This window comes from Centruroides sculpturatus, unplaced genomic scaffold (assembly GCF_000671375.1).
Source record: "Centruroides sculpturatus isolate CEXI.00-Female unplaced genomic scaffold, Cexi_2.0 scaffold137, whole genome shotgun sequence".
Taxonomy (NCBI): Eukaryota; Metazoa; Arthropoda; class Arachnida; order Scorpiones; family Buthidae; genus Centruroides; species Centruroides sculpturatus.
In genome coordinates, this window is record NW_019384453.1 from 314,485 (window position 1) to 335,055 (window position 20,571).

Below are 20,571 nucleotides of genomic sequence, written 5' to 3' on the forward strand. Positions count from 1 at the left end.
TTTCAGTTTTGTCTCTTCTGCCATACAACCTCTTACAGTTCCTTCAGGTATGCTGTATTCTCTTCTTATGTTTGCTTTTGAAATTCCGCTCTTTACTTTAGCAATAATGTCAAGCTTTTCTTTTACCGATCATGCATACAATAATTAAACACTATTCAAAATACATGCAGGAACTCAATACATACACAATTACTCAATACGCAATAACAATAAAATGCGCTACTCACTAATGCTGCACGGACCTGTATAAACGTGTTTGAGCATATTGCGTCCAAACATCACCCGCGCTATAACCAAGTGCACGGTATAGCGAGCAGCACTATAACGAAGGTCCACTGTATTGTTTTGCTGTCAGCAGCCAAGATTTGTAAGGAAATTTGTAGTAGCAGTTAGCTGACATGCAGATTGACCATTCAAAATTTTTTATTAGGGAGAACACTGGCATTATCTTGCTTGAAATTCATGATGTTTTTGTTTTTATAAAAATGTATTTTTCTTAGTAATTATTATTATAATTGTTGTGCATTTTTGTTTTTATTAAAAAAAATTTAATTGCTCATATGCTCTCAAAATTATAAGGGCTTTATACACTATTAAATTTTATATTAATAGATTATATATAATTTNACAACCTCTTACAGTTCCTTCAGGTATGCTGTATTCTCTTCTTATGTTTGCTTTTGAAATTCCGCTCTTTACTTTAGCAATAATGTCAAGCTTTTCTTTTACCGATCATGCATACAATAATTAAACACTATTCAAAATACATGCAGGAACTCAATACATACACAATTACTCAATACGCAATAACAATAAAATGCGCTACTCACTAATGCTGCACGGACCTGTATAAACGTGTTTGAGCATATTGCGTCCAAACATCACCCGCGCTATAACCAAGTGCACGGTATAGCGAGCAGCACTATAACGAAGGTCCACTGTATTGTTTTGCTGTCAGCAGCCAAGATTTGTAAGGAAATTTGTAGTAGCAGTTAGCTGACATGCAGATTGACCATTCAAAATTTTTTATTAGGGAGAACACTGGCATTATCTTGCTTGAAATTGCAAGAACATTAAACTGTATAAAAATGTATTTTTCTTTTTCATTTCTATAGCAGATTACATTTACTTGTTAATTAATAGAATTAGAATTATCCATTTAAAAATATTTTTGATGGATGAATTAAAAACCTTTCTGTTCTTGGTATTTTTAATATTAATGATTTATTGGAGTTCCTTGTAATTTTCTAGTGTATAATCAGTTGTTTTTGAACAGTCTATTTATTTTCAACATTCTGTTTAATTTATGTATTTATATAAATTTAATCAAATTGAAAATTCTTTTTAAACCTTTAATATATAGTAGTGATAATAGTTATATGTGTTAAGCTCTAGTGAAAATGTTCAATGAATGGAAAAAATACTCAGAACATAATGTGGCTTTACAGAAACAGTCACAACAGAAAATTTTGCATCTTAGCTGCCTATAAAGAGTCATGACATGTTCTGGCATTTTAAAAATGCCAATGATGTAAAATTCATGTTCAGACTGTTAAAAATTATACCACAATATGTTCCAGCATTATTAGTATACCACAATGCTTTGTTGCAGAGATAACACAAGCATACAACAATTTGCCATCTTAACCACAATGATGAAGAAAAGCAGAGCCAGTTCAAAGTCATCTCACTCATTTGTCAGTGTTGATATGATGTCATATTAGCAAACATGTCTGGGCTCTATCAATTGATCAGCACCAAGGAAGGCTTACTTAATTGGTACTATACTCTCAGTGAGTTACAGCTGCTGACAGCTTCATTAACATAGATGTATCTGCATGTTTGTTAACTCAGCAGCTTCAGCTATAACATCTGCAAGTAAACAGGGCTTCATATACTGTAATTGTGAGGAGACCCTGCATCAATAAAATGTGTAGATTTTATTTGAACAATATTAACTGTAATTTTAAGTGTTGATCTAACAGTTGCTGCAAAAATAATTAAGCTTGGCATTGTTCTTTATTATACATATTTGTCATGTAGCCTGAATTCTTTATTTGCTACTACAGAGTAAACAGGAAATGACTATGATATGTTGTAGTATGTTGATAATGCCAAAATGTATTGTTGTCATATTCTTTTAACAGTCCCAGTAAAAAGTTGCATCATGGCATTTTTTCAAATGCTAGATCATGTTGTGCTCTTATATAAGCAGTTAAGATACACAATTTCTTGTTGTTGCTTTTTCTGTAAAACCATGACTTGTTCTGGTCATTTTTTTTCCTGCTCATTAAGTGTTTTTCATCCTTGAGCCTAATTTATTCAATAACAATTAATGGTGACAGCAATTGCAGTATGTTAAATAATTTTTTATTTCAATAATTATGGTTGATTTGTGTTGCTTTTAATCTTCAGGAAATTCGGATATTTAGAAATGGTGAAAAAATGAAACTAATAAATATATAAAAATGTTTATTAAAACAATTACTTTCTTTTATATAATATAAAGAATGCACTGGAATTGTAAATAATATCAGAATTATAATTAACAATTAAATAACCTTCTGTTATAGAGATCACTATTTTAATAGTCTTCATTAATCAATTAATAAACTTACTAATAAGATATTAATGTTAAAATGTTAAAAGTATATTTATTGATTAATTTTTGGCATGTATGATGAGTATGAGAGGCATTCAATAAGTAATGCTTCCATATTTATATACAGGCATGATGGTAAGATATCAAACTGAAACCAAAACAAGAACAAAGTTTAGTATTTCTAATTTAATTAACACACTTAATTTCTTTACCTAGTTCCCTCATGTTTGATACAGCTACGCCAATGTTTAACAAGTTTTTCAAACCCATCTCTGTAGAAATCTTCAGGTTGTTCTCATAACCATTTCCTTGTGGCTGCTTGAATAATTTCATCACGGGTGAAATGAATTCCTTTGAGATGTCTCTTGAAAGTAGGAAACAACCAAAAGTAGTCAGAGGTATGACTATATGTTCTCAAGCTAACATTTTTGTGTTGACATATTACATTATGTGAGAGAGATAATGTTGCCTTAATATTGATAGAAGGAAACAAGTTAACATAATTGCAAACTGTTAGTATGTCATTGTCTATGGGGTTATCTTTGCAAACTTGGTTATAACGTCTGTGGAGTTGCTAACAGTATCAGGATTTATTTATTTCACATGTTCTGTTGCATTTAGTGTTACTACCTGTTTGGTTTTCATCCAGACAGTCCAGGAATTGACTCGCTGTCCGGGTATAGTATTAATTTTGTCCGGGAATTTCATAGAAATTGTGAAATTATGATGAAACAAAGTTCTTGCAAATATTTTTACAAATTTACACTATTTTAACAGTGAAAGAACTCACACTAACTGAAACTCATCTGCAATTCTGCCATGTTAGTCTGTTTACGCCGATGTGTGGTGCACAGCAACCTGTCGACCTTTTTTTTTATGTACAATTGTACATGTCTCAAATAGAGTTAAATTATCTGTACACTGTAACTGATTTGCATGCAGTTATTCTTCACATTGTAAAATGACATTGCGCATGTGTCAGGAACTTCTGTTCAAACAAACCTGACCTCCCGTCCAGGTCAACGATTTTGGAAAGGTGGCAACACTAGTTGCATTTATTTCAAATTCAAAAATTGAAACTGTTTAGTATATTAATTTTGAATTTGTTTTAAATTTATTTATTCTGTTCTGCATTATTTTAAAGTGATAAACTTAAGATTTTAAGCCGAGGATGATTAGATTTTGACTGAAAGTATTTATTTTAAGTAATAAAAAGCTTTTTCCTGAAATTAGCAGTGATTTATTTACCTAAACAAACAATCTCTCTGAAATCTTAAGATATAAACAAAAATTTTTAATATTTCTATCAAGTATTTTGGCACACAATTAAATTTATACAACTTCCAAAAATATGCAATTTCAGATTTTGATTTGATCAGCAAATATGTAAAGGCAAACTTCTGTGATTAAATAATGAATTAGTTTCTGAAAAAAGTTATTTGGAAGAGACCCAAACAGTTTTTACAAACAAAATTAAATGATATTTATACTAGACTAGATGTTTTCTCAAATATTTATAAGTACAGGTATATCTCGACTTACGTCGTTCCCGATTATACGTTGTTTGTCAAAAAAGTATATGGAAAAATAAAAATCAAGTTTAAGTCATTTTATTCGACTTTACATCTATCCTCCTCAAATATTGAAATCGTAATATCACTAGAAAAATGCTTAAAGCATATAAAATCATATTAAAATATATACATTTACAAGTATGTACTGTATTTACAGTACTGTACATGCATTCGTAAATTTAGATTACTTTTTTCTGTACTATATTAAAAACTAAAATTTATTGTTTGTAAGCTTAAAATAGATCCTTATTAACCATATATTATTAAAAATGCATTAATAAATAAAATACAGAACCGGAATTGGCAATTTATGGTTTAGCCTAGTGACAAGTACATTTGAAGACAAGTAAATTCGACTTATGTCGTTTTTCAACTTAAGTCGTTCTCCTGGAACCAATTACCAACGTAAGGCGAGGTATACCTGTATTTTATTTATTTAAGAAAAATTTAAAGCAATATCAATTAGCTAAAAAGCTTTCTTGTTAACAAATTACCTCAAAGAATGAATAAACTTAAAAATTGCTAAAAATAATCTTGTGTGTCAAGGGTTGACAACCTTTTTGTCATAATGCACCAATCATTGCAGGACTGTAAATGCAATGTAAACAATTTTTTTTTTTTTGCTGAATTTCCTAAGAAAGACAGTAAAAATTTGCACTGAAGCTAGACATTGCAATTTTGGCTGCTGGTAAAGATGGTGATTAGAAAGTTTTGATTGAAAAAATGAATTTTTTGTGATGATCATTTTTGAAAATATTTGTTTGCATAAATAGTTTCTGCTGAAGCATGTAAGCATGTTAGTATTAAAATTCTTTAATTTAGCAAAATTTTCAGGCAGTGAAAAATATCAATAAATCATCCAGTTGACACAAGTTTCATTAATTGTAGTTTTCAGGACATTATTTGCTTGTAAATCAATAATTTTTATTTGTACTTCACTCTTCTATGTCCAGTTTATAATGATTTTATATAGTGTTGAATGTCAGGGAGAGAGAGAATATTTTAAATATTGTATCTCCCTGAAAAGTCATCAAACAAAATTATTTTAAAATTATATAATTACAATAAATATTTACTAATGCATTTAGGTGTTTTTAATTAATTATTAAAAAGAATGATTTATTATTTTTAATCTTTAACAGATCAATTTCACAAACCGAACTTCTTAAAATTAATAATTAAGAAAAATATTTTTAGAATTGCTGAACTTTGTTTTAAAGTATAAAATAAGACATTTTATTATGTAAACATTATTGGTTTTTTTAACTATAAAACTGATTTTAAAGTGGGGAGAAAATATTTTCACTTAGTATTCATTCATAAATTCTGTTATCTGTCATAAAAGTATAAATTTATCAAATTTATCCCTTAACAAATTTCCTGAATTTATTAAAATATTAACAAACTGAAAGAAAACTGTCAAAAATATATTTTTATCATAACAGTCAGAATTGTCATTAAATTCAAAACTGAAAAATGATCAAGGATACTATTTAAATTACAATTATTTATCATCATTTGCATTTTGTTTTCATTTGTAGCCTAGTTTGTTAACACCTGCTTTCAAACTGAGGGTGAGAATGTAATTAAGAGGTATTTTGAAAGAGAAACTATTTTAAAACATTATTTTTATTGATACTTAGTTAATAGATGTACACTAGAGCGTTGATTATCCGAATCAATTGAGGACTGGGGTTGTTCGGAAGATCGAAGTTTCGGATAACTGATTATGTACGAAAAAATATATTAATTTATCCCATCTTGATATCTTTCTCTGTTGCGTGTTGCTTCGCATTGAATTTTCGTCGATGTTAAGCCTAACGAAGACTATTGTATCGTTAAAAATTATTTTTTTATTTTATACGAACAAAATAAATATATTGAAAAATATAAAAACAATAAAAAATTATACTTCAGAAGTTAATTTAGTATCAAAAACGTAAAATATTTGAGTAGCCCAAGACATAGCCAAAGATTGCAGTGCCACAGCACTGGCGAAAATTTAAATTTGTCGACTGGACTTCTTTCGGATAATCAACGCTCTACTGTATTGCAATTTGTTTCTCAAATTTGTAGTTTTGTCTAATGCATTATTTTGAAAATCTCAGGATGTTTTAAAACTGAAGTATAGTAATTGTTGTTAAAAGATAATATGATTCTGTCCCTTATTGCCTTCTAGGGTGCATTTCCAGCATTTTTCATTTCTGTTTTATTCTGTTGCAATTTATATATAATTCCTTATATAAGAAATATTATTTATATGTATATATTAATTGAATAACTGTAAATAATTTAAAAATTAAATAAAGAATAGTTGAAGAACTAGGAGTGTACAATGTACTTTACAATGCAATAGTTGTAAGTAAGACAATCTTATAAAAAATAACAATGTATAAAAATTAACTTTATATGTTCATGTGAGATAGAAAACAATAAAGAAACACATGTAGGGTGTCTCCATCAATAAAAAGAATCAATGAATTGATTGATGTTTTCCACCAACTTCAACTTCTCTAACAGTGATTTTGTTTTTAATTCCAATTCCATAGCCTGATGGAAACTACCATATCCTTAATGAAAAGGAATTACGACACTTTACAATATTATGCTTGATGATGAATGATAAGATGAAACATCACTGGAAGAGTACATCTTCCTTTATTACCATATCATTTGTTGTTCCACAAACACCAGTCTTATGACCATATAAATTCCTTTCTTTATCAGTAGTCATACTGTTCTGCTTTCTTTCGGTCAAGTTCTAATGAATTGAATTTACTGCCAGTTTTTCTGTTAGTTTTGTGACCATGTGAACTACAAGGCTGATATCTGAAAACAACTTTACTTTATCATGACTTCACTTCCTCACTAATGAAAGTATACATGTTTTCTATAATAGCATCTGTAAAACACAACCCTCTTTCAGTCATTAATTCAGCAACTTTATGGCTAGTATAAACATCAAGTTTGCTTCAAATAATTAGATTTTTAAATATGTTATAAGAGGATGGTTTCCTGGTAAATTGAGAAATCAAGTAATTGGTTTCCCATTTCATCAAAAAAAATCATCAATCTGTTCATATGTCAACTAACATAATTGTAATGCTTTATTGCTTCATACTAGTTGACAGATGTACAGTAATCTTCAACAGAAAATATCAATCTGTCCAGTATTCATTAAAAACTCTTCTTTCTTCTTCAGTATTTTTCTTTTATTTTTGTTGTTGTTGATCCATTTTTTAACTACTGTTCTTTTAATTCCAGAAATGAATTGTATAAAGTACATTCTTTTCAACTTAGCAGTTGTCAAAACAGATTAAACGACTATTCACCCACTTGTAGAGGAAGATATACAGAAAAGAGAAATGGGTACAATAAAAAGTCGCTTTTAGCTGTTAGTGAAGTAGAATTGAACCCTGCCAGATAATTCTATACCTGAACTATGACCACTAACCTAGTCAGCTGTACAGAGGAATGATGTCAAGAGTGGGAGGAATTACTTCTAAATTATCTAATTCTGTGTAGCTAACTAACTTCAGAAAACTTGGTTTAAAAAGAGAGTGGTGTTAGCCTGTGAAGATCTTCCAATAACATCATTTCTATAAAATCTAAGAAACTTGCAGTTGGCTAGGTTGGTGGATGTGGTTCTGATTTAAGTAATTTTTAGAAAACAGTTTGAAAATTGATAAGAATTCCATAAATTAAGTGTTGAGCAAATAACATTTTATTCTTCACTTAAAGTACAGTGGGTGATCAGATAACGAACACTTTTGCGAAAGATTTTTATGTTCGGACAACGAACACCTCACAGAACAAACACAAGAAGAAGCGATGTAAAATAATGAATACTGATTGGTCTTCCCATGTCTTCGGGCAACTATTCGAAACTTTTCGGAGTGTGGGAAACGTCAACATCAATGCTCAAGCCGGTATATACCGATCAGATAGTATTCCTCTGAACTTTGAAACTATCCCTTGTAATTCCAGCCTTTTATTTTTCTGACAAAATAATTCTTTTATGTATTTGCGAGACTGTCAGGTAGGCACTCGTTAAGTTTTGCATCTGTTTTTCTTTTCGAAAGGTGAGAGTATAATAGCAAAGGTAGAGAGTGGACAGAAGATGCCTAATGTTTCTTGGCAGTATGGCATGAACATGTCTACAGTAGGCTGCAGTTCAATCTTATTTAAGAAAATACTGTATAATCCATAAGACTCAAGCAGCTAAAGGAGTAACAAAAATCACATTGAGAAATAAAGAACATCGAAGAGTTCATAATGGAACCTGAAACGGATCTGATGACAGAAGAACACCAAGAACTCTTGAATGAAGAACACCAAGAATCTTGGCAAGATATGTTTTCTTCTGAAAAAACGGATTAATGCCAATATCTGTTATTAAAGATCCTTTGAAGAAGTAGGAGGATGTCAGAACAACGGTCTTAGAATGGCATCTAAACTTGGGGATTTCTACAATTGCAATGCTAGTAATTACTTACGAAAAATCCTGAAGAAGAGAGAAAAGCAATCGACATTAGACAGATTCTTTAACCATTTAAATGGAAAAAAGCATGATTATTAAAAATGCAAGACTGTGTGTGTATGTATTTTTATTATTACATATAAATAAACGTAGTAAGAAAGTATATATTTTTTATTTTTGGGGGTCTCCAGAATGAATTAATTAAATTCCCATAGAAACCTATGGTAAATCAATAATCGGTTAACGACCAATTCGGATAGCGAACAAAGTCTTGGAACGGATTATGTTCGTTAACCGATCACCCACTGTATTCTCTAACTTTCTGTATGATACTGTAGCACATACTTGCTGCTGTAACTAGTAGTTTTGAATATATCTGTATCTGAAAATCTGAAGTGAACTCTATTTTTCTTTTTAGGACTATCTTGCATTGAAATTTCTTGATTTCCTAAGTATATTATAAACTTAACATTTATAAGGAAACAGTCGTATGAAAATTATCTTACTCAGTTGTAAATACTGTTTTAGAGACTAAAATGTGAATTTGAAGGTAAGATGTGAACTTTGTATTCCACCCCTTCATAATTGTAGATCCCTACTGTATAAGCAAAAAAATAAATAGAACCATACCTCTGTATGCTATCCTTTGCAAGATATTTGCCTCCAAAGTTTTCACAATGTCAATTTCTGGTCATGTGACTCCACACTCAAAAGGGACACCAGATTTTTACAGGCACAGTCTATGGGTGTCATGAAAGACCTTGTGGCAAAAAATTCACATACACCCACTTTTTTACAACACCACATGTGCGTGCCCCTCTTCTCTTGCCACTGCCACTATCTTTCATTTTAACATTACGTCTATATCCTTTCTTTTCCACTTGCATTTTTCAGTCACCATCTATTGCCTGTAATTAAAAATTCTGTAATATCACATCAGTTACCTGATCTGGGATTCGATTCTGGGTTCTCTACAGCAGTGGTTCACTTTTTCTCTATATGCCCATGAGGCAGCTCTAACAGAACCACTTCAGAATTTATATTTCAGGCATGAAAACATGAGGCAGCCATTCTGCATGTTGGCCCATTCAAACTTCTTTTCCTTAAACTTAGAGGTGCAGTGTGCCTAGTAATGGTGCCCAGAATGTTGATTGCATGGTCATGGTTCCTCCTCTAGGTAACCTTAAGCTGTATAGTCAGCCTCCTGCCCTTGTTGTGAGTATTTGTCAACAAAAAGGGAAAAAAATTAAAAGAAATATACCCATCATGATATTAATGGAGTAGAATTCAATAAATAAATAAACAATCACCTGTAAAATAGATTGTCATCAAGTTTATCTTTATAATTTATATAAACATAGAATTTTTAAAATAGGAAGCCAGTTTAAAGACTCATTTTTTAAAGAGCTACATTGAGCATGCGTGCATCTTCAAGACAAGCAATTTTTTAATTTTTTAAAGATGTGTTCTTTTACAGACATTCCAAAGCATAGAAACCAGATGATGACTGATANAACAGCCATCAATTTTAAAGAAATGGACTCACTGGCAGCTGCGTGGAGGGCATATTTTGATGTAAAATAGATTGCCATCAAGTTTATCTTTATAATTTATATAAACATAGAATTTTTAAAATAGGAAGCCAGTTTAAAGACTCATTTTTTAAAGAGCTACATTGAGCATGCGCGTATCTTCAAGATGTGCAATTTTTAAATTTTTGGAAGATGCATTTTTTTACAAATATTCCAAAACATAGAAACCTGATGATGACCGTTAAAGATGGAAGAAGGCGTTTGTTTATAAGAAAATTAATGCTGGTTATAAGTGATTGCTTATTTATTTAAGAAATATGTCTTTCACATGTGACTCAAACAGCATCTCCTGTTTTGGATCTTGCTGACATCTTTCAAAATATAATGTTAGATGATTTTCTTTGCTACCTCCCCACCAGAGAAGCCATAAAATTTTTCCATCTCATGGAGCTCATGCCTCATCCAGATTTAATTGGTTTAATATTTGATTTAATATTGATTTTAATTGGTTTCATATATAAATATGAAACTAATTAAATCTGTGTTAGGTATGGTTAAAAGGCATGGTTCCTTTGACTTTTAAGCTCCTATGGGCATGGAATATAGGAAGAAGATTTGTATTGAAAGACAGACAAATTTACTGTCATGCACTGTAGTAGTAGAAGGAAATGAAATTTTTTTTGTACCTAAGCCTCAAATTTAGAAAAATTTGCCTAAAGCTGTACATCTGAGTATTCTAATAAAAACCACATTCAACTAGTCTTTTTTTGTTTCCAGTACTATTTAATGATAAATGTTTTAAACACAAACATTTTCAATTAGTCGAGATCTTCCTCAGGTCTATGTGAAATGGAATGCGTTTTGGAATGTTAATGTACTGTATTTCAAAAAACAAAACTTTTCAAATACATAAAATACAAAAAATTGCACAATACCAATGTAACTACAGGAAAAGTATAAGAAAAAACATAAACTAAGCATTACAAAATAATAATAAAAAACAATGTATCCAGTATATTATCACAATGATGCAGTCATGTTATGTGTTTTCATCATCATTGTTCTCATGTACAGTACATACAGGATTTTCCAAGCATATGACAGGCATTGATCCTCTTTAAAGTTGATACAATGGCCTTTATTCTCCAATTTAAAAGATATCTATGGCCTCTAGAGTTTTTATGCACTCAGGATGCCTAGATGTTTTGATTATAATTGCCTCGTTGAATAGGGTGTGCACACGGTTATCAGATGTGTAAGTGGCCAGGGAGGTGTTGTTTTTTCTTTTTGTTTATATCATATTTATATTCCACTATTCTAACTTTGAATGAGTGTAAGGTTTAGCATATACATTCCAGGTTGTTGCCAAATCTATCATCTCTCATAGGAATCTTGTAACCCTTAGAATTCTGAGCAAGTTATTATGATCCTTTCCATTTTTAAGGATACTAAAGATGGTACAGTTGCATCTGAATATTAATTGTATATCCTTGTGTTATTTCTTTATACATTGGTAGCATGTTGTGATGGTAGTCTAGGATGATGCTGTGTGTACTCACAGGGAGTATTGGCATTCATGGGGTGTATGTTGTTAGAGAGGGCCCAGGTTATTTTGGTATCCACAAGTAATATGCTTGAGGTGTTTGAGTTCTTCTAGTGTATCTGTGTAATCCATACAATGTTTGAAAAGCCTTTTTATGGGGGTCTTGAACATTGCAATTTTATATATGTAAGGGTCATGGGAGTTTGCTGGAATAAATAATGTATGTACATTGGTTTGTAATAAATGTTGGTGTGTACCCAGTTATTTTTTATGTTTATCAGTAGATCTAGAAAATGTACTGTACACTCGTATTGCTGGCTTGATCTAATTCTACATTGAGGCCAGACTATGGGTTGTTAATTTGTACGATAAAGTTATTAATATCAGATCTTTCTTTCCAAATGATGATATCATTATCAACATATCTTCTATATATGTTTATTTCCGATAGAAAAAATGGCAAAATTGTGTTTGTTTTCTAATAATCTAATTGCCATTTTGCTAAGATCCCCGGATAATGGGCTGCCCATCAGTACACCTGCCCCTTTACATTGAATGTATTGTAATCATATTTGAAAGAAAGACAAATTGCATAACAAATGGCCCTCTCAAGGCCATGTTTATGAAGTTCAGGTTCTCAGTTTTCATGTAAGAAAACTTCTCTGAGCATACATAAACATGGTTGGAGGTTAATAGAGGAGTACAGAGTTGTAAAGTTTAACACTGATATGTGCATTGATGTAAGTTGTAAGTTTTGTAGTTTCTTTGTTAATGGCTCAGTATTATCTATGGAATAGGGGTAACCTTTTAAATGTTCTTTAAGTAGAATATGAATTGCATTTTCCAATAGGAGTGTTGGCACTTTGGCTTTATCAACTGTGGGATGTATTGTGTTACCTTGCTTATGAGTGTTAGCGAAAGAGAATATTTTAGGTGTATTTAGGGAAGGAACAACCACCATATCTAATTTTAATTTTTTGACCAACATTGTGCAGGAGAATCTGATAATGCATGCAACTAGTTTGTCAACATACATGAAAATATAGTTCACTTCACACCAGTGTTTAGAAATTAAATGTAGGACACTTCCGTGTTGCGGTGTTATTGACAGCGATTTGTTAAATTTCAGATATACTCACTATCCACATTTGCTATCCAGAATTGCAACCTATATTGGAGCTTTCTGTAATAACCAACATAGCATCAAAATGAAGTTCGAAATCCAGCAAATCAAATGCACAAACTGCTCGGGTAGTTAAATCATATCTTACAAGCAATCATTTAAATCTGTTAGTAGCAGATAAAGATAGATTTGTGATATGCAAAAACCAGGATTTCTTATCAAGATCCAACGAATTCCTTTAACAATCCGAATCAATTATACTAAAAGAGGATCTGACACCAACTATACTAAGGAAGACACATAAGATTATTGCACTCACAGGGGGTAACAGCGTCTTTAACTGGTTCTCTTAATCTCCCAATGAACATTGCTTGCCCAAGATTATTCTTTGAAGTGAAGACACATAAACCTGCTTGGCCTTTAAGACCGTTAATTAATTTGCCAGTGCTGACTTGAAAATGTATGTAGGATGTGATGTATGACTCGAAAATGTATGTAGGATGGATGTAGTATGTGATGTGCTGACTCGAAAATGTATGTAGGATGGGAGCGTTAATTAATTAATGCTCCCATCCTACATATATTTTCGAGACAGCGCTGGCAAAACACATCTCTGCTTTAGTACTTCCCTCCAACTTTGTAACCAATGCCATTTTAAATGCTAAAGCTAGCTAATAGTGGCTAAACTAAGTAACCTTCCCACTAACTCATACCAGTTGTACAAAATAGACGTAATTTCATTATATCCATCAGTACCACATTTTGAAGCTGTCAAGTTAGCTAATGCACTACTACTGAGTACTAGGCACCCTATATCACATGTATTACATTTGAGTGAGACCCTTTTATTTATCACAGAAAATAACTATTTTCAATTCAATGGCAAAATATACAAACAAACCCAGGGTTCCCCTTGTCACCCATTTTAGCAGAACTCATCATGAGGAATATAGAGTATCGTATTTTCCACGCACCTTTAACAGTCCACTATTCTATCATGTATCTACAATACATTGACGATATTTTGCTTTTATGGGACGGCTCTGTGGAGGATTTAGACAAATTTATTCTAATGCTAGCTTCAATATATCCTTCTATCAATTTCACTGTAGAAGAGGAGCAATATAACTTCCTTTCTAGATTTGGAAGTGCATAGATCTTTGGAGCTAACTTTTTCAGTGCACCAAAAACAACAAAGAGCCAGATATTATCCCTGTAACTGCCTTCCAGCCCTCAAACTTTGTAAACTCCGCTATTACTTTGCTTATTCAGAGAGTGCTTCTCATCCCATCCACCCAGGTATTAATTGATAAAGAATTACAAATTATCAACAGAGATGTGCACAATACCGGATATTTTAATTCCAAATATCGATATCTCCACAACCGGGTCATAAACAAATTGTTTCCAAAATCTTTCCTCTGCAACAAAGAAAACCTGAAGATAATAAACCCTTCAATACTGTACTTGGGTACCATCTCACTAAAAATAACACACATATTCAGAAAGCATGGTTTTATATTACCTATAACTCCTTAACCATCACTACGAAGAACATTGTGCAATGATAGAGACACTCTCACGTCGAATGAAAAATCTTGTTTATAAAATTCCATTAAAGCATACAATATCGGGAGGAAATTATCTATATTGGAGCTACCACCAGAATGATACACTCCCACATCTTTGAACATCAAGAGGACATTAGAAAAAACAGACCAGCTACAGAATTAGCAAAAAAGGTTCTAGACCAAGATTATCTTCCACTTAATTTAAATTGCTTAAGCATTGCAATGATCATAGGCAAATATTTATAGGGGAGAACCTTTACATATCTGCTTTATTGCCGTGTAATGCGCTGACATTGGAAATACCACAGCTATGGATAACTTTATTTAAACAATTCAAGTTATACTTTTGTGTTCTGATTTTATTCCACTTACATGCATGGTACCATTACTCTTTATTTATATGTTTTGGGGAGTTCATGTTATTACAGCATGTTTCTTTAAAAATATTTATTTATTCAATTTTATTGTTTTGTTCTATACTCCAACCATATGCATTACGTAATTTGAAAAGTTTGTTAAAAGCTGTCAACTTGAGAATAAAGGTATTCAATTTCGCCTGAAGATGAAGGTTGTAAACTGTTGAAAGTACTAGTGAGTATATCTGAAATTTAACAAATCGGTGTCAATAACACCACAACACAGAAGTGTCCTATATTTAATTTGTCAACATACCATTCCTTGACTGGTTCACAACAAGTATCAGTGAGATATTGGTCCAAGTGGGCCTGATAATGTTCTCTTTTCATCAGAACTACAGTTCTGCTTTTATCAGCTTTTAATAAGATCATATAGTTATGTTCAAGCCATTTCTTGCTTCTTCATAGATTGCACCAAGTATCCTCTTCTCTACCTGCATCATTAGTCAAATTTATTCTGAAAGATGCTTTTCATTTGAATAGTTCTTTCTGGCCTTCATTTAAGCCTGCCATGAGTTTTTTGATGCTCAGTATTATCAAATCCAGATGGCTGTTTCTTGATTTAAGTGCGTACATGAGATCTTTGACTGGCGATGGTGGAGAGATGTTGTCTCAGCAAATTACTGATGTATTTTTTTGTTCTAGAATGCATTTGCATTGCTGTTTTAAGATCCAATTTTTTCTATAGGTGTGGGATAACTTCCTTTCTAGTCTTTCTTGTAAATAGGCCACCCATTTTTGTCATTCTCAAGTGCATATTGGTCTACATTGTGTAAATCATTTTTGAATTTAATAATCACAACATACCAATATATAAAGAAATAACACAAGGGTATACAATTAATATTCAGATGCAACTGTACCATTTTTAATATCCTTAAAAATGGAAAGGATCATAATAACTTGCTCAGAATTCTAGGGGCTTACAAGATTCCCATGAGAGATGATAGATTTGGCAACAACCTGGAATGTAAATGCTCAACCTTACACTTATTCAAAGTTAGAATAGTGGAATATAAATATGATATAAACAAAAATAAAAAAGAACACCTCCCTGGCCACTTACACATCTGATAACCGTGTGCACACCCTATTCAATGAGGCAACTATAATCAAAACATCTGGGCATCCTGAGTGCATAAAAACTCTAGAGGCCATAGATATTTCTTAAATTGGAGAATAAAGGCCATTGTATCAACTTTAAAGAGGATCAATGCCTGTCATATGTTTGGAAAATCCTGTATGTACTGTACATGAGAACAATGATGATGCAAGCACATAACATGACTGCGTCATTGTGATAATATACCAGATACATTGGTTTTTTATTATTTTTTAATGCTTAGTTTTATGTTTTTTCTTGTACTTTTCCTGTAGTTACATTGGTATTGTGCAATTTTTTGTATTTTATGTATTTGAAAAGTTTTGTTTTTTTGAAATACAGTACATTAACATTCCAAAACGCATTCCATTTCACATAGACCTGAAGATCTCGACTAGATCAAAAATTTCATTATCATTAAACAGTACTGGAAACAAAAGGCTTTAGTTGAATGTGGTTTTTATTAGTATTACTTTCCAATTTCTTTTGTTGTGAAGTTATTTCTCTGATTATTCTGACATTTCCCCTTATGATGGCAAATATTTCTTAGACAAATCTGCAGAAATTTTACTAGACATACTGTCTTTGCTATCTTCAAATAGATGTTTCCTTAGACTCAGACATTCGTGTACAGTCGACCCCCTATAACGTGGGTTCCTATAACGGAAATTCCTATAACGTAGCGAAAAAATTGTAGCAATATTCGTATAAAGGAACTTCTAAAACGTTGTCGCCGACTCGTGTCGCGACAAGATTGATAGAATCTGGACCAATAGTGGATGAGCAGCCGAACTACTTTCCTCCGCCCTGCGCCACACTACGGAGAGTTTAGGCAGCTAAATTGAGTTTGCTATCGTCTGTACAGTATTATATATAAATTAGGTACTNCAAACTAAATATTTAAATCAACTTTATTTACATTATTATGTCTAAATTTACAACGATGTAATTAAAAATTTCAAAAATTATTTTTTATAAGAGATTTTTATTTGTCAAGTTTCGATAATGGCGGCACTTTCAGTTTTGAGAATAATGTCCAATCAAAAGGCAACAAAAAGTTAAATTAAGCAAGAAACGAGAAAATTATCATCCAGGTGTTATTAATGCCTGGATGATAATTTTCTCGTTTCTTGCTTATCTATAAATGGGCGTGAAGTCCAATATCTTCCACTTTTAGGTTAAATTAATATATATCAATTAAAAAGAAACAATAAAAATATTCACTTAAAAAAAGTCAGTTATTTTAGATTGTAGGCATTTTTCGCCTAAAAATCATTTATCAATGTCATTTTCTAAGTCGTAGATTTTGTTCATTATTTCCGATGAAGTTTTACGAGACCTGTAGAATTTGCTAAACCAAAGTCTCTGCATACATCTGCTTTTTTTCTTCCACTTTCAACTGCTTTAATTATTTCTACTTTGCAGTCTAACGTTAACGCTTTCCTTTTTAAGCTAGCCATTTTACCTGATTTGATGCTAAACTACAACATGAGTATAAGAGCTATGCAGACTAACCCACTGTCACGTTGTTTAAAGGGGTGGTGCATCTCACCCCACCAAATCAGGTGGTGACAGTACCACCCACAATCGTTCTAGGAAGCGGACTCTGACCCTAAGACTGAACAGGTAGTATTTTCTTTGATAAATAAAATTTATAATTTAATTTTGTAAATTTAAGAGTGCTTCAAATATGACGTTAAAACAGGGTTTTATGTCATTACAAGTGGGTTTTTTAACATTATCCAGTATAGTAAAATCTTGGGACCGATAAAAATTTGACGCTATATTAGGGTTGTCATTACATCCGATGTCGTTATAATCGGGTTAAACTGTATATAATTTCCGCCGTCTAGCGTGGCGCCACGCTACGGAGATTTTAGGCAATAAGTTGAGTTTATTATCGTCTGTACAGTATGTAAATTAGGTACCGTAAGTCTAATACAGCACTAATTTTACACATTTCTTGTGAAAGAAACATTTCTTATTCAACGGCCATAAAAATTATTTATATTAATGACATGTCCAAAGGTCAAGTTATTTTTCTGTGAAAAATTCGTTATCAGATATAGCGGCTGCCGTTTGGTGCGCTGTTCCGCAACGAAAACAAGCTTGAGCAACGGCGTAGTGGAACGGTGCGCACTCGGTAAGTAATCCTATAATTTTTTGTTTATAGCATAGTTTATACGGATTATTTCCAAAAAATTATACATGTTTTGGAAATGTTGAGTGGAATTAGTCTAGAATCGGTTAATTTTATAGAAGAAAACCTTTCAAACAGCCTTAGTCCGTAAACTTCCCACCTATCGGGCTGCGATTGGCTCATGTATTAATGATTCCTACAACGTAAAATTCGATTAACGTGGAATGTATCTAAGCGTTATAGGGGGGGTCTACTGTAGATTACTTCCTGATTATGTCAGTTTGGAAATCTGTGGCATATGACATTCTACTCTGAAAAATTGATGAATTTCATGCTAGAACAATAATGACAGCTGTATTAGAGTCATCTGTTGACATATCTTGACAGATCATTGTATCCTTAATCATGATAATTTGGATGATACTTCCCTGGCATAGGACTGTCTGTTCTGGTACCCGTCAATTAGTAGAAGCATAAATCTATTTTTAGAATAGATTAAAACCATTTTTAAAAATTTTTGTAAAGATCAAAAAATATTGTTAATTAATATTAGTATGTAGTTCATTCTTAACTACTGATGATATCACCTGCTGAGAACATTAGTGACATAACTGAAAATCAATAATTGAAGAGTTATGTTTACTGTGAGACACCCAGTCATTTACATTAAAATGTGTGTCATGTCATCACAAGAAATCTTCAAAACTTATTCAAATTTTTATGCTTTTGTGACATAACTAAAACTAAAATAATTACATACTAACTTGAAAGAAAAGAAAAATAAGTACAAATAAAAACGAAAAAAAATTTAATTGGATAACTCAAATAGTTGAGTAGGAATGAAAGATTGAAGTTTTGATATGAAAACAATTATCTGAAAATGACATTTTCAGAGTTAGGTCACTAATGTTCTCAGCAGGTAATATATACAAAAATAGTAAACAGCTTTTTATTGTATGCATTCACAGAAAATATTTAATATACACATTTAAACTATGGTTTAAAAATACTTTAATATTTTGGTGATTTAATATCAGAGTCAAATAGCCTCATTCAGATGACAATGAATTTGATTCAGTTGTGTAGATTTATATATATATAAATCTACACAACTGAATATATATATATATATAAATCTACACAATATATATATAAGTTTCATAAGATATATATATATATATATATATCTTACGAAACTTATATATGAAACTTAAATGAAAGTTCTCTTTTAAAGCAAAACTTTATACTAATTTTATTTTAATGAACAGCTGAAAGTAATTAACTGTTTATTGGTACTTTTTTCCCTGCTTATTTTCTTCTAAAACTTGTTGAAAAGTTGTTGTGTGTTATTTAATCATGGAAAGACAAGATACTTATAAACTTATCTAATTCTTATCATCTGTTGTATCTTGAAATGTATTTTGGCTGTTAGAAATAAAGTTGTCTTACATATTTGCATTTTTCTCACTATTAGTATAGTAGGTGGTGATGAGTTTACTGATCACTAAATTAATAATTACTAATTACAAGTATAAACATCTGAAACCCAATAGTTATATATTAAAGCCAAACAATTGCCGGATTATATCAGGTTACTGTAAGGTATCTTTTTATGCGGATTATTTTTATGCGATTTTGAAGTTGTGCGGTTTGTATTTCATCCAAAAATTTCTTGGACAAACATACATATAGGCTTGTTTAGGAAGCCTGCGTATAGACAGTCTCCAAAAATCATGGAACACTCAAAGCTTACTCCATTTGTTTTACTGACATATAACGTTTATGGATGTAAAGGACAGCTAGATCTATCTTAATCGCTTTAGTTCCTAGCAATTTTTGATATAAATGTAATTAAACATAAAAAATACTTAAAACTGAAAAAAGGGAAAGAAATGCGTTAATTTTGAAGAAAAAGCTTCAAAGTTTAACTTCCTCTGTCTCGCCCTTCTGTGAAATTTAACACGGATGAGTCATTGTTTACACATCTGGATGACCTTGAACACAGCTGGAGTTGGATTTCCCGGGGCATTCTCATAGACGTCGCAAGATTACAAGGGTTTAAAGTAAGGTGAACACTAGCTGGCCGTATATTTTTAAATATTTTTAAAAAATTTGGAGACAAAAAATATTCCAAAAATTCAAAAAAAAAATTTCAAAAATGGCCTTAAGGACCCTGTTTTATGTAACTCTATGTAACCAGCCAGAGTTAACTCGGCGAGGAACTAAAGGAGTTTTAATTAACTCTTTCACATCCAGATGTCAGTGATTTGTTTTTAGAGTGAGCTTTTGCAATTCAGGGATTTCCCTTGTACATGATACCATCGACAAGTCGCTATTATATCATTCTGAGTTTCGCATTGAAAGGTATAAACTGTAATTGTTTTGAAATTAAATTTTATTTTAGCGGTGTTTTGTTCATTTTTATAATAAGTAGCGAGTTTAAATTTTGCTGATTTCAAGTTGAAGTAATAAGCAGCCTATTTTTTTA

The 20,571-nt window shown here is 31.5% G+C and overlaps 1 protein-coding gene across 1 annotated transcript in view; it reads left to right on the top strand.

Annotated features, from left to right (window-relative positions):
• Nucleotides 1-1,303: 1,303 nt before the first annotated feature.
• Nucleotides 1,304-20,571, top strand: part of LOC111620597 (glycogen synthase kinase-3 beta-like) — a 35,096-nt gene continuing 15,828 nt past the window's right edge. The window contains exon 1 of the mRNA XM_023362557.1: nucleotides 1,304-3,000. Within this exon, the coding sequence (XP_023218325.1) occupies nucleotides 2,946-3,000 (55 nt within the window). The 5' untranslated portion in view covers nucleotides 1,304-2,945. The remainder of the gene's footprint in view (nucleotides 3,001-20,571) is intronic.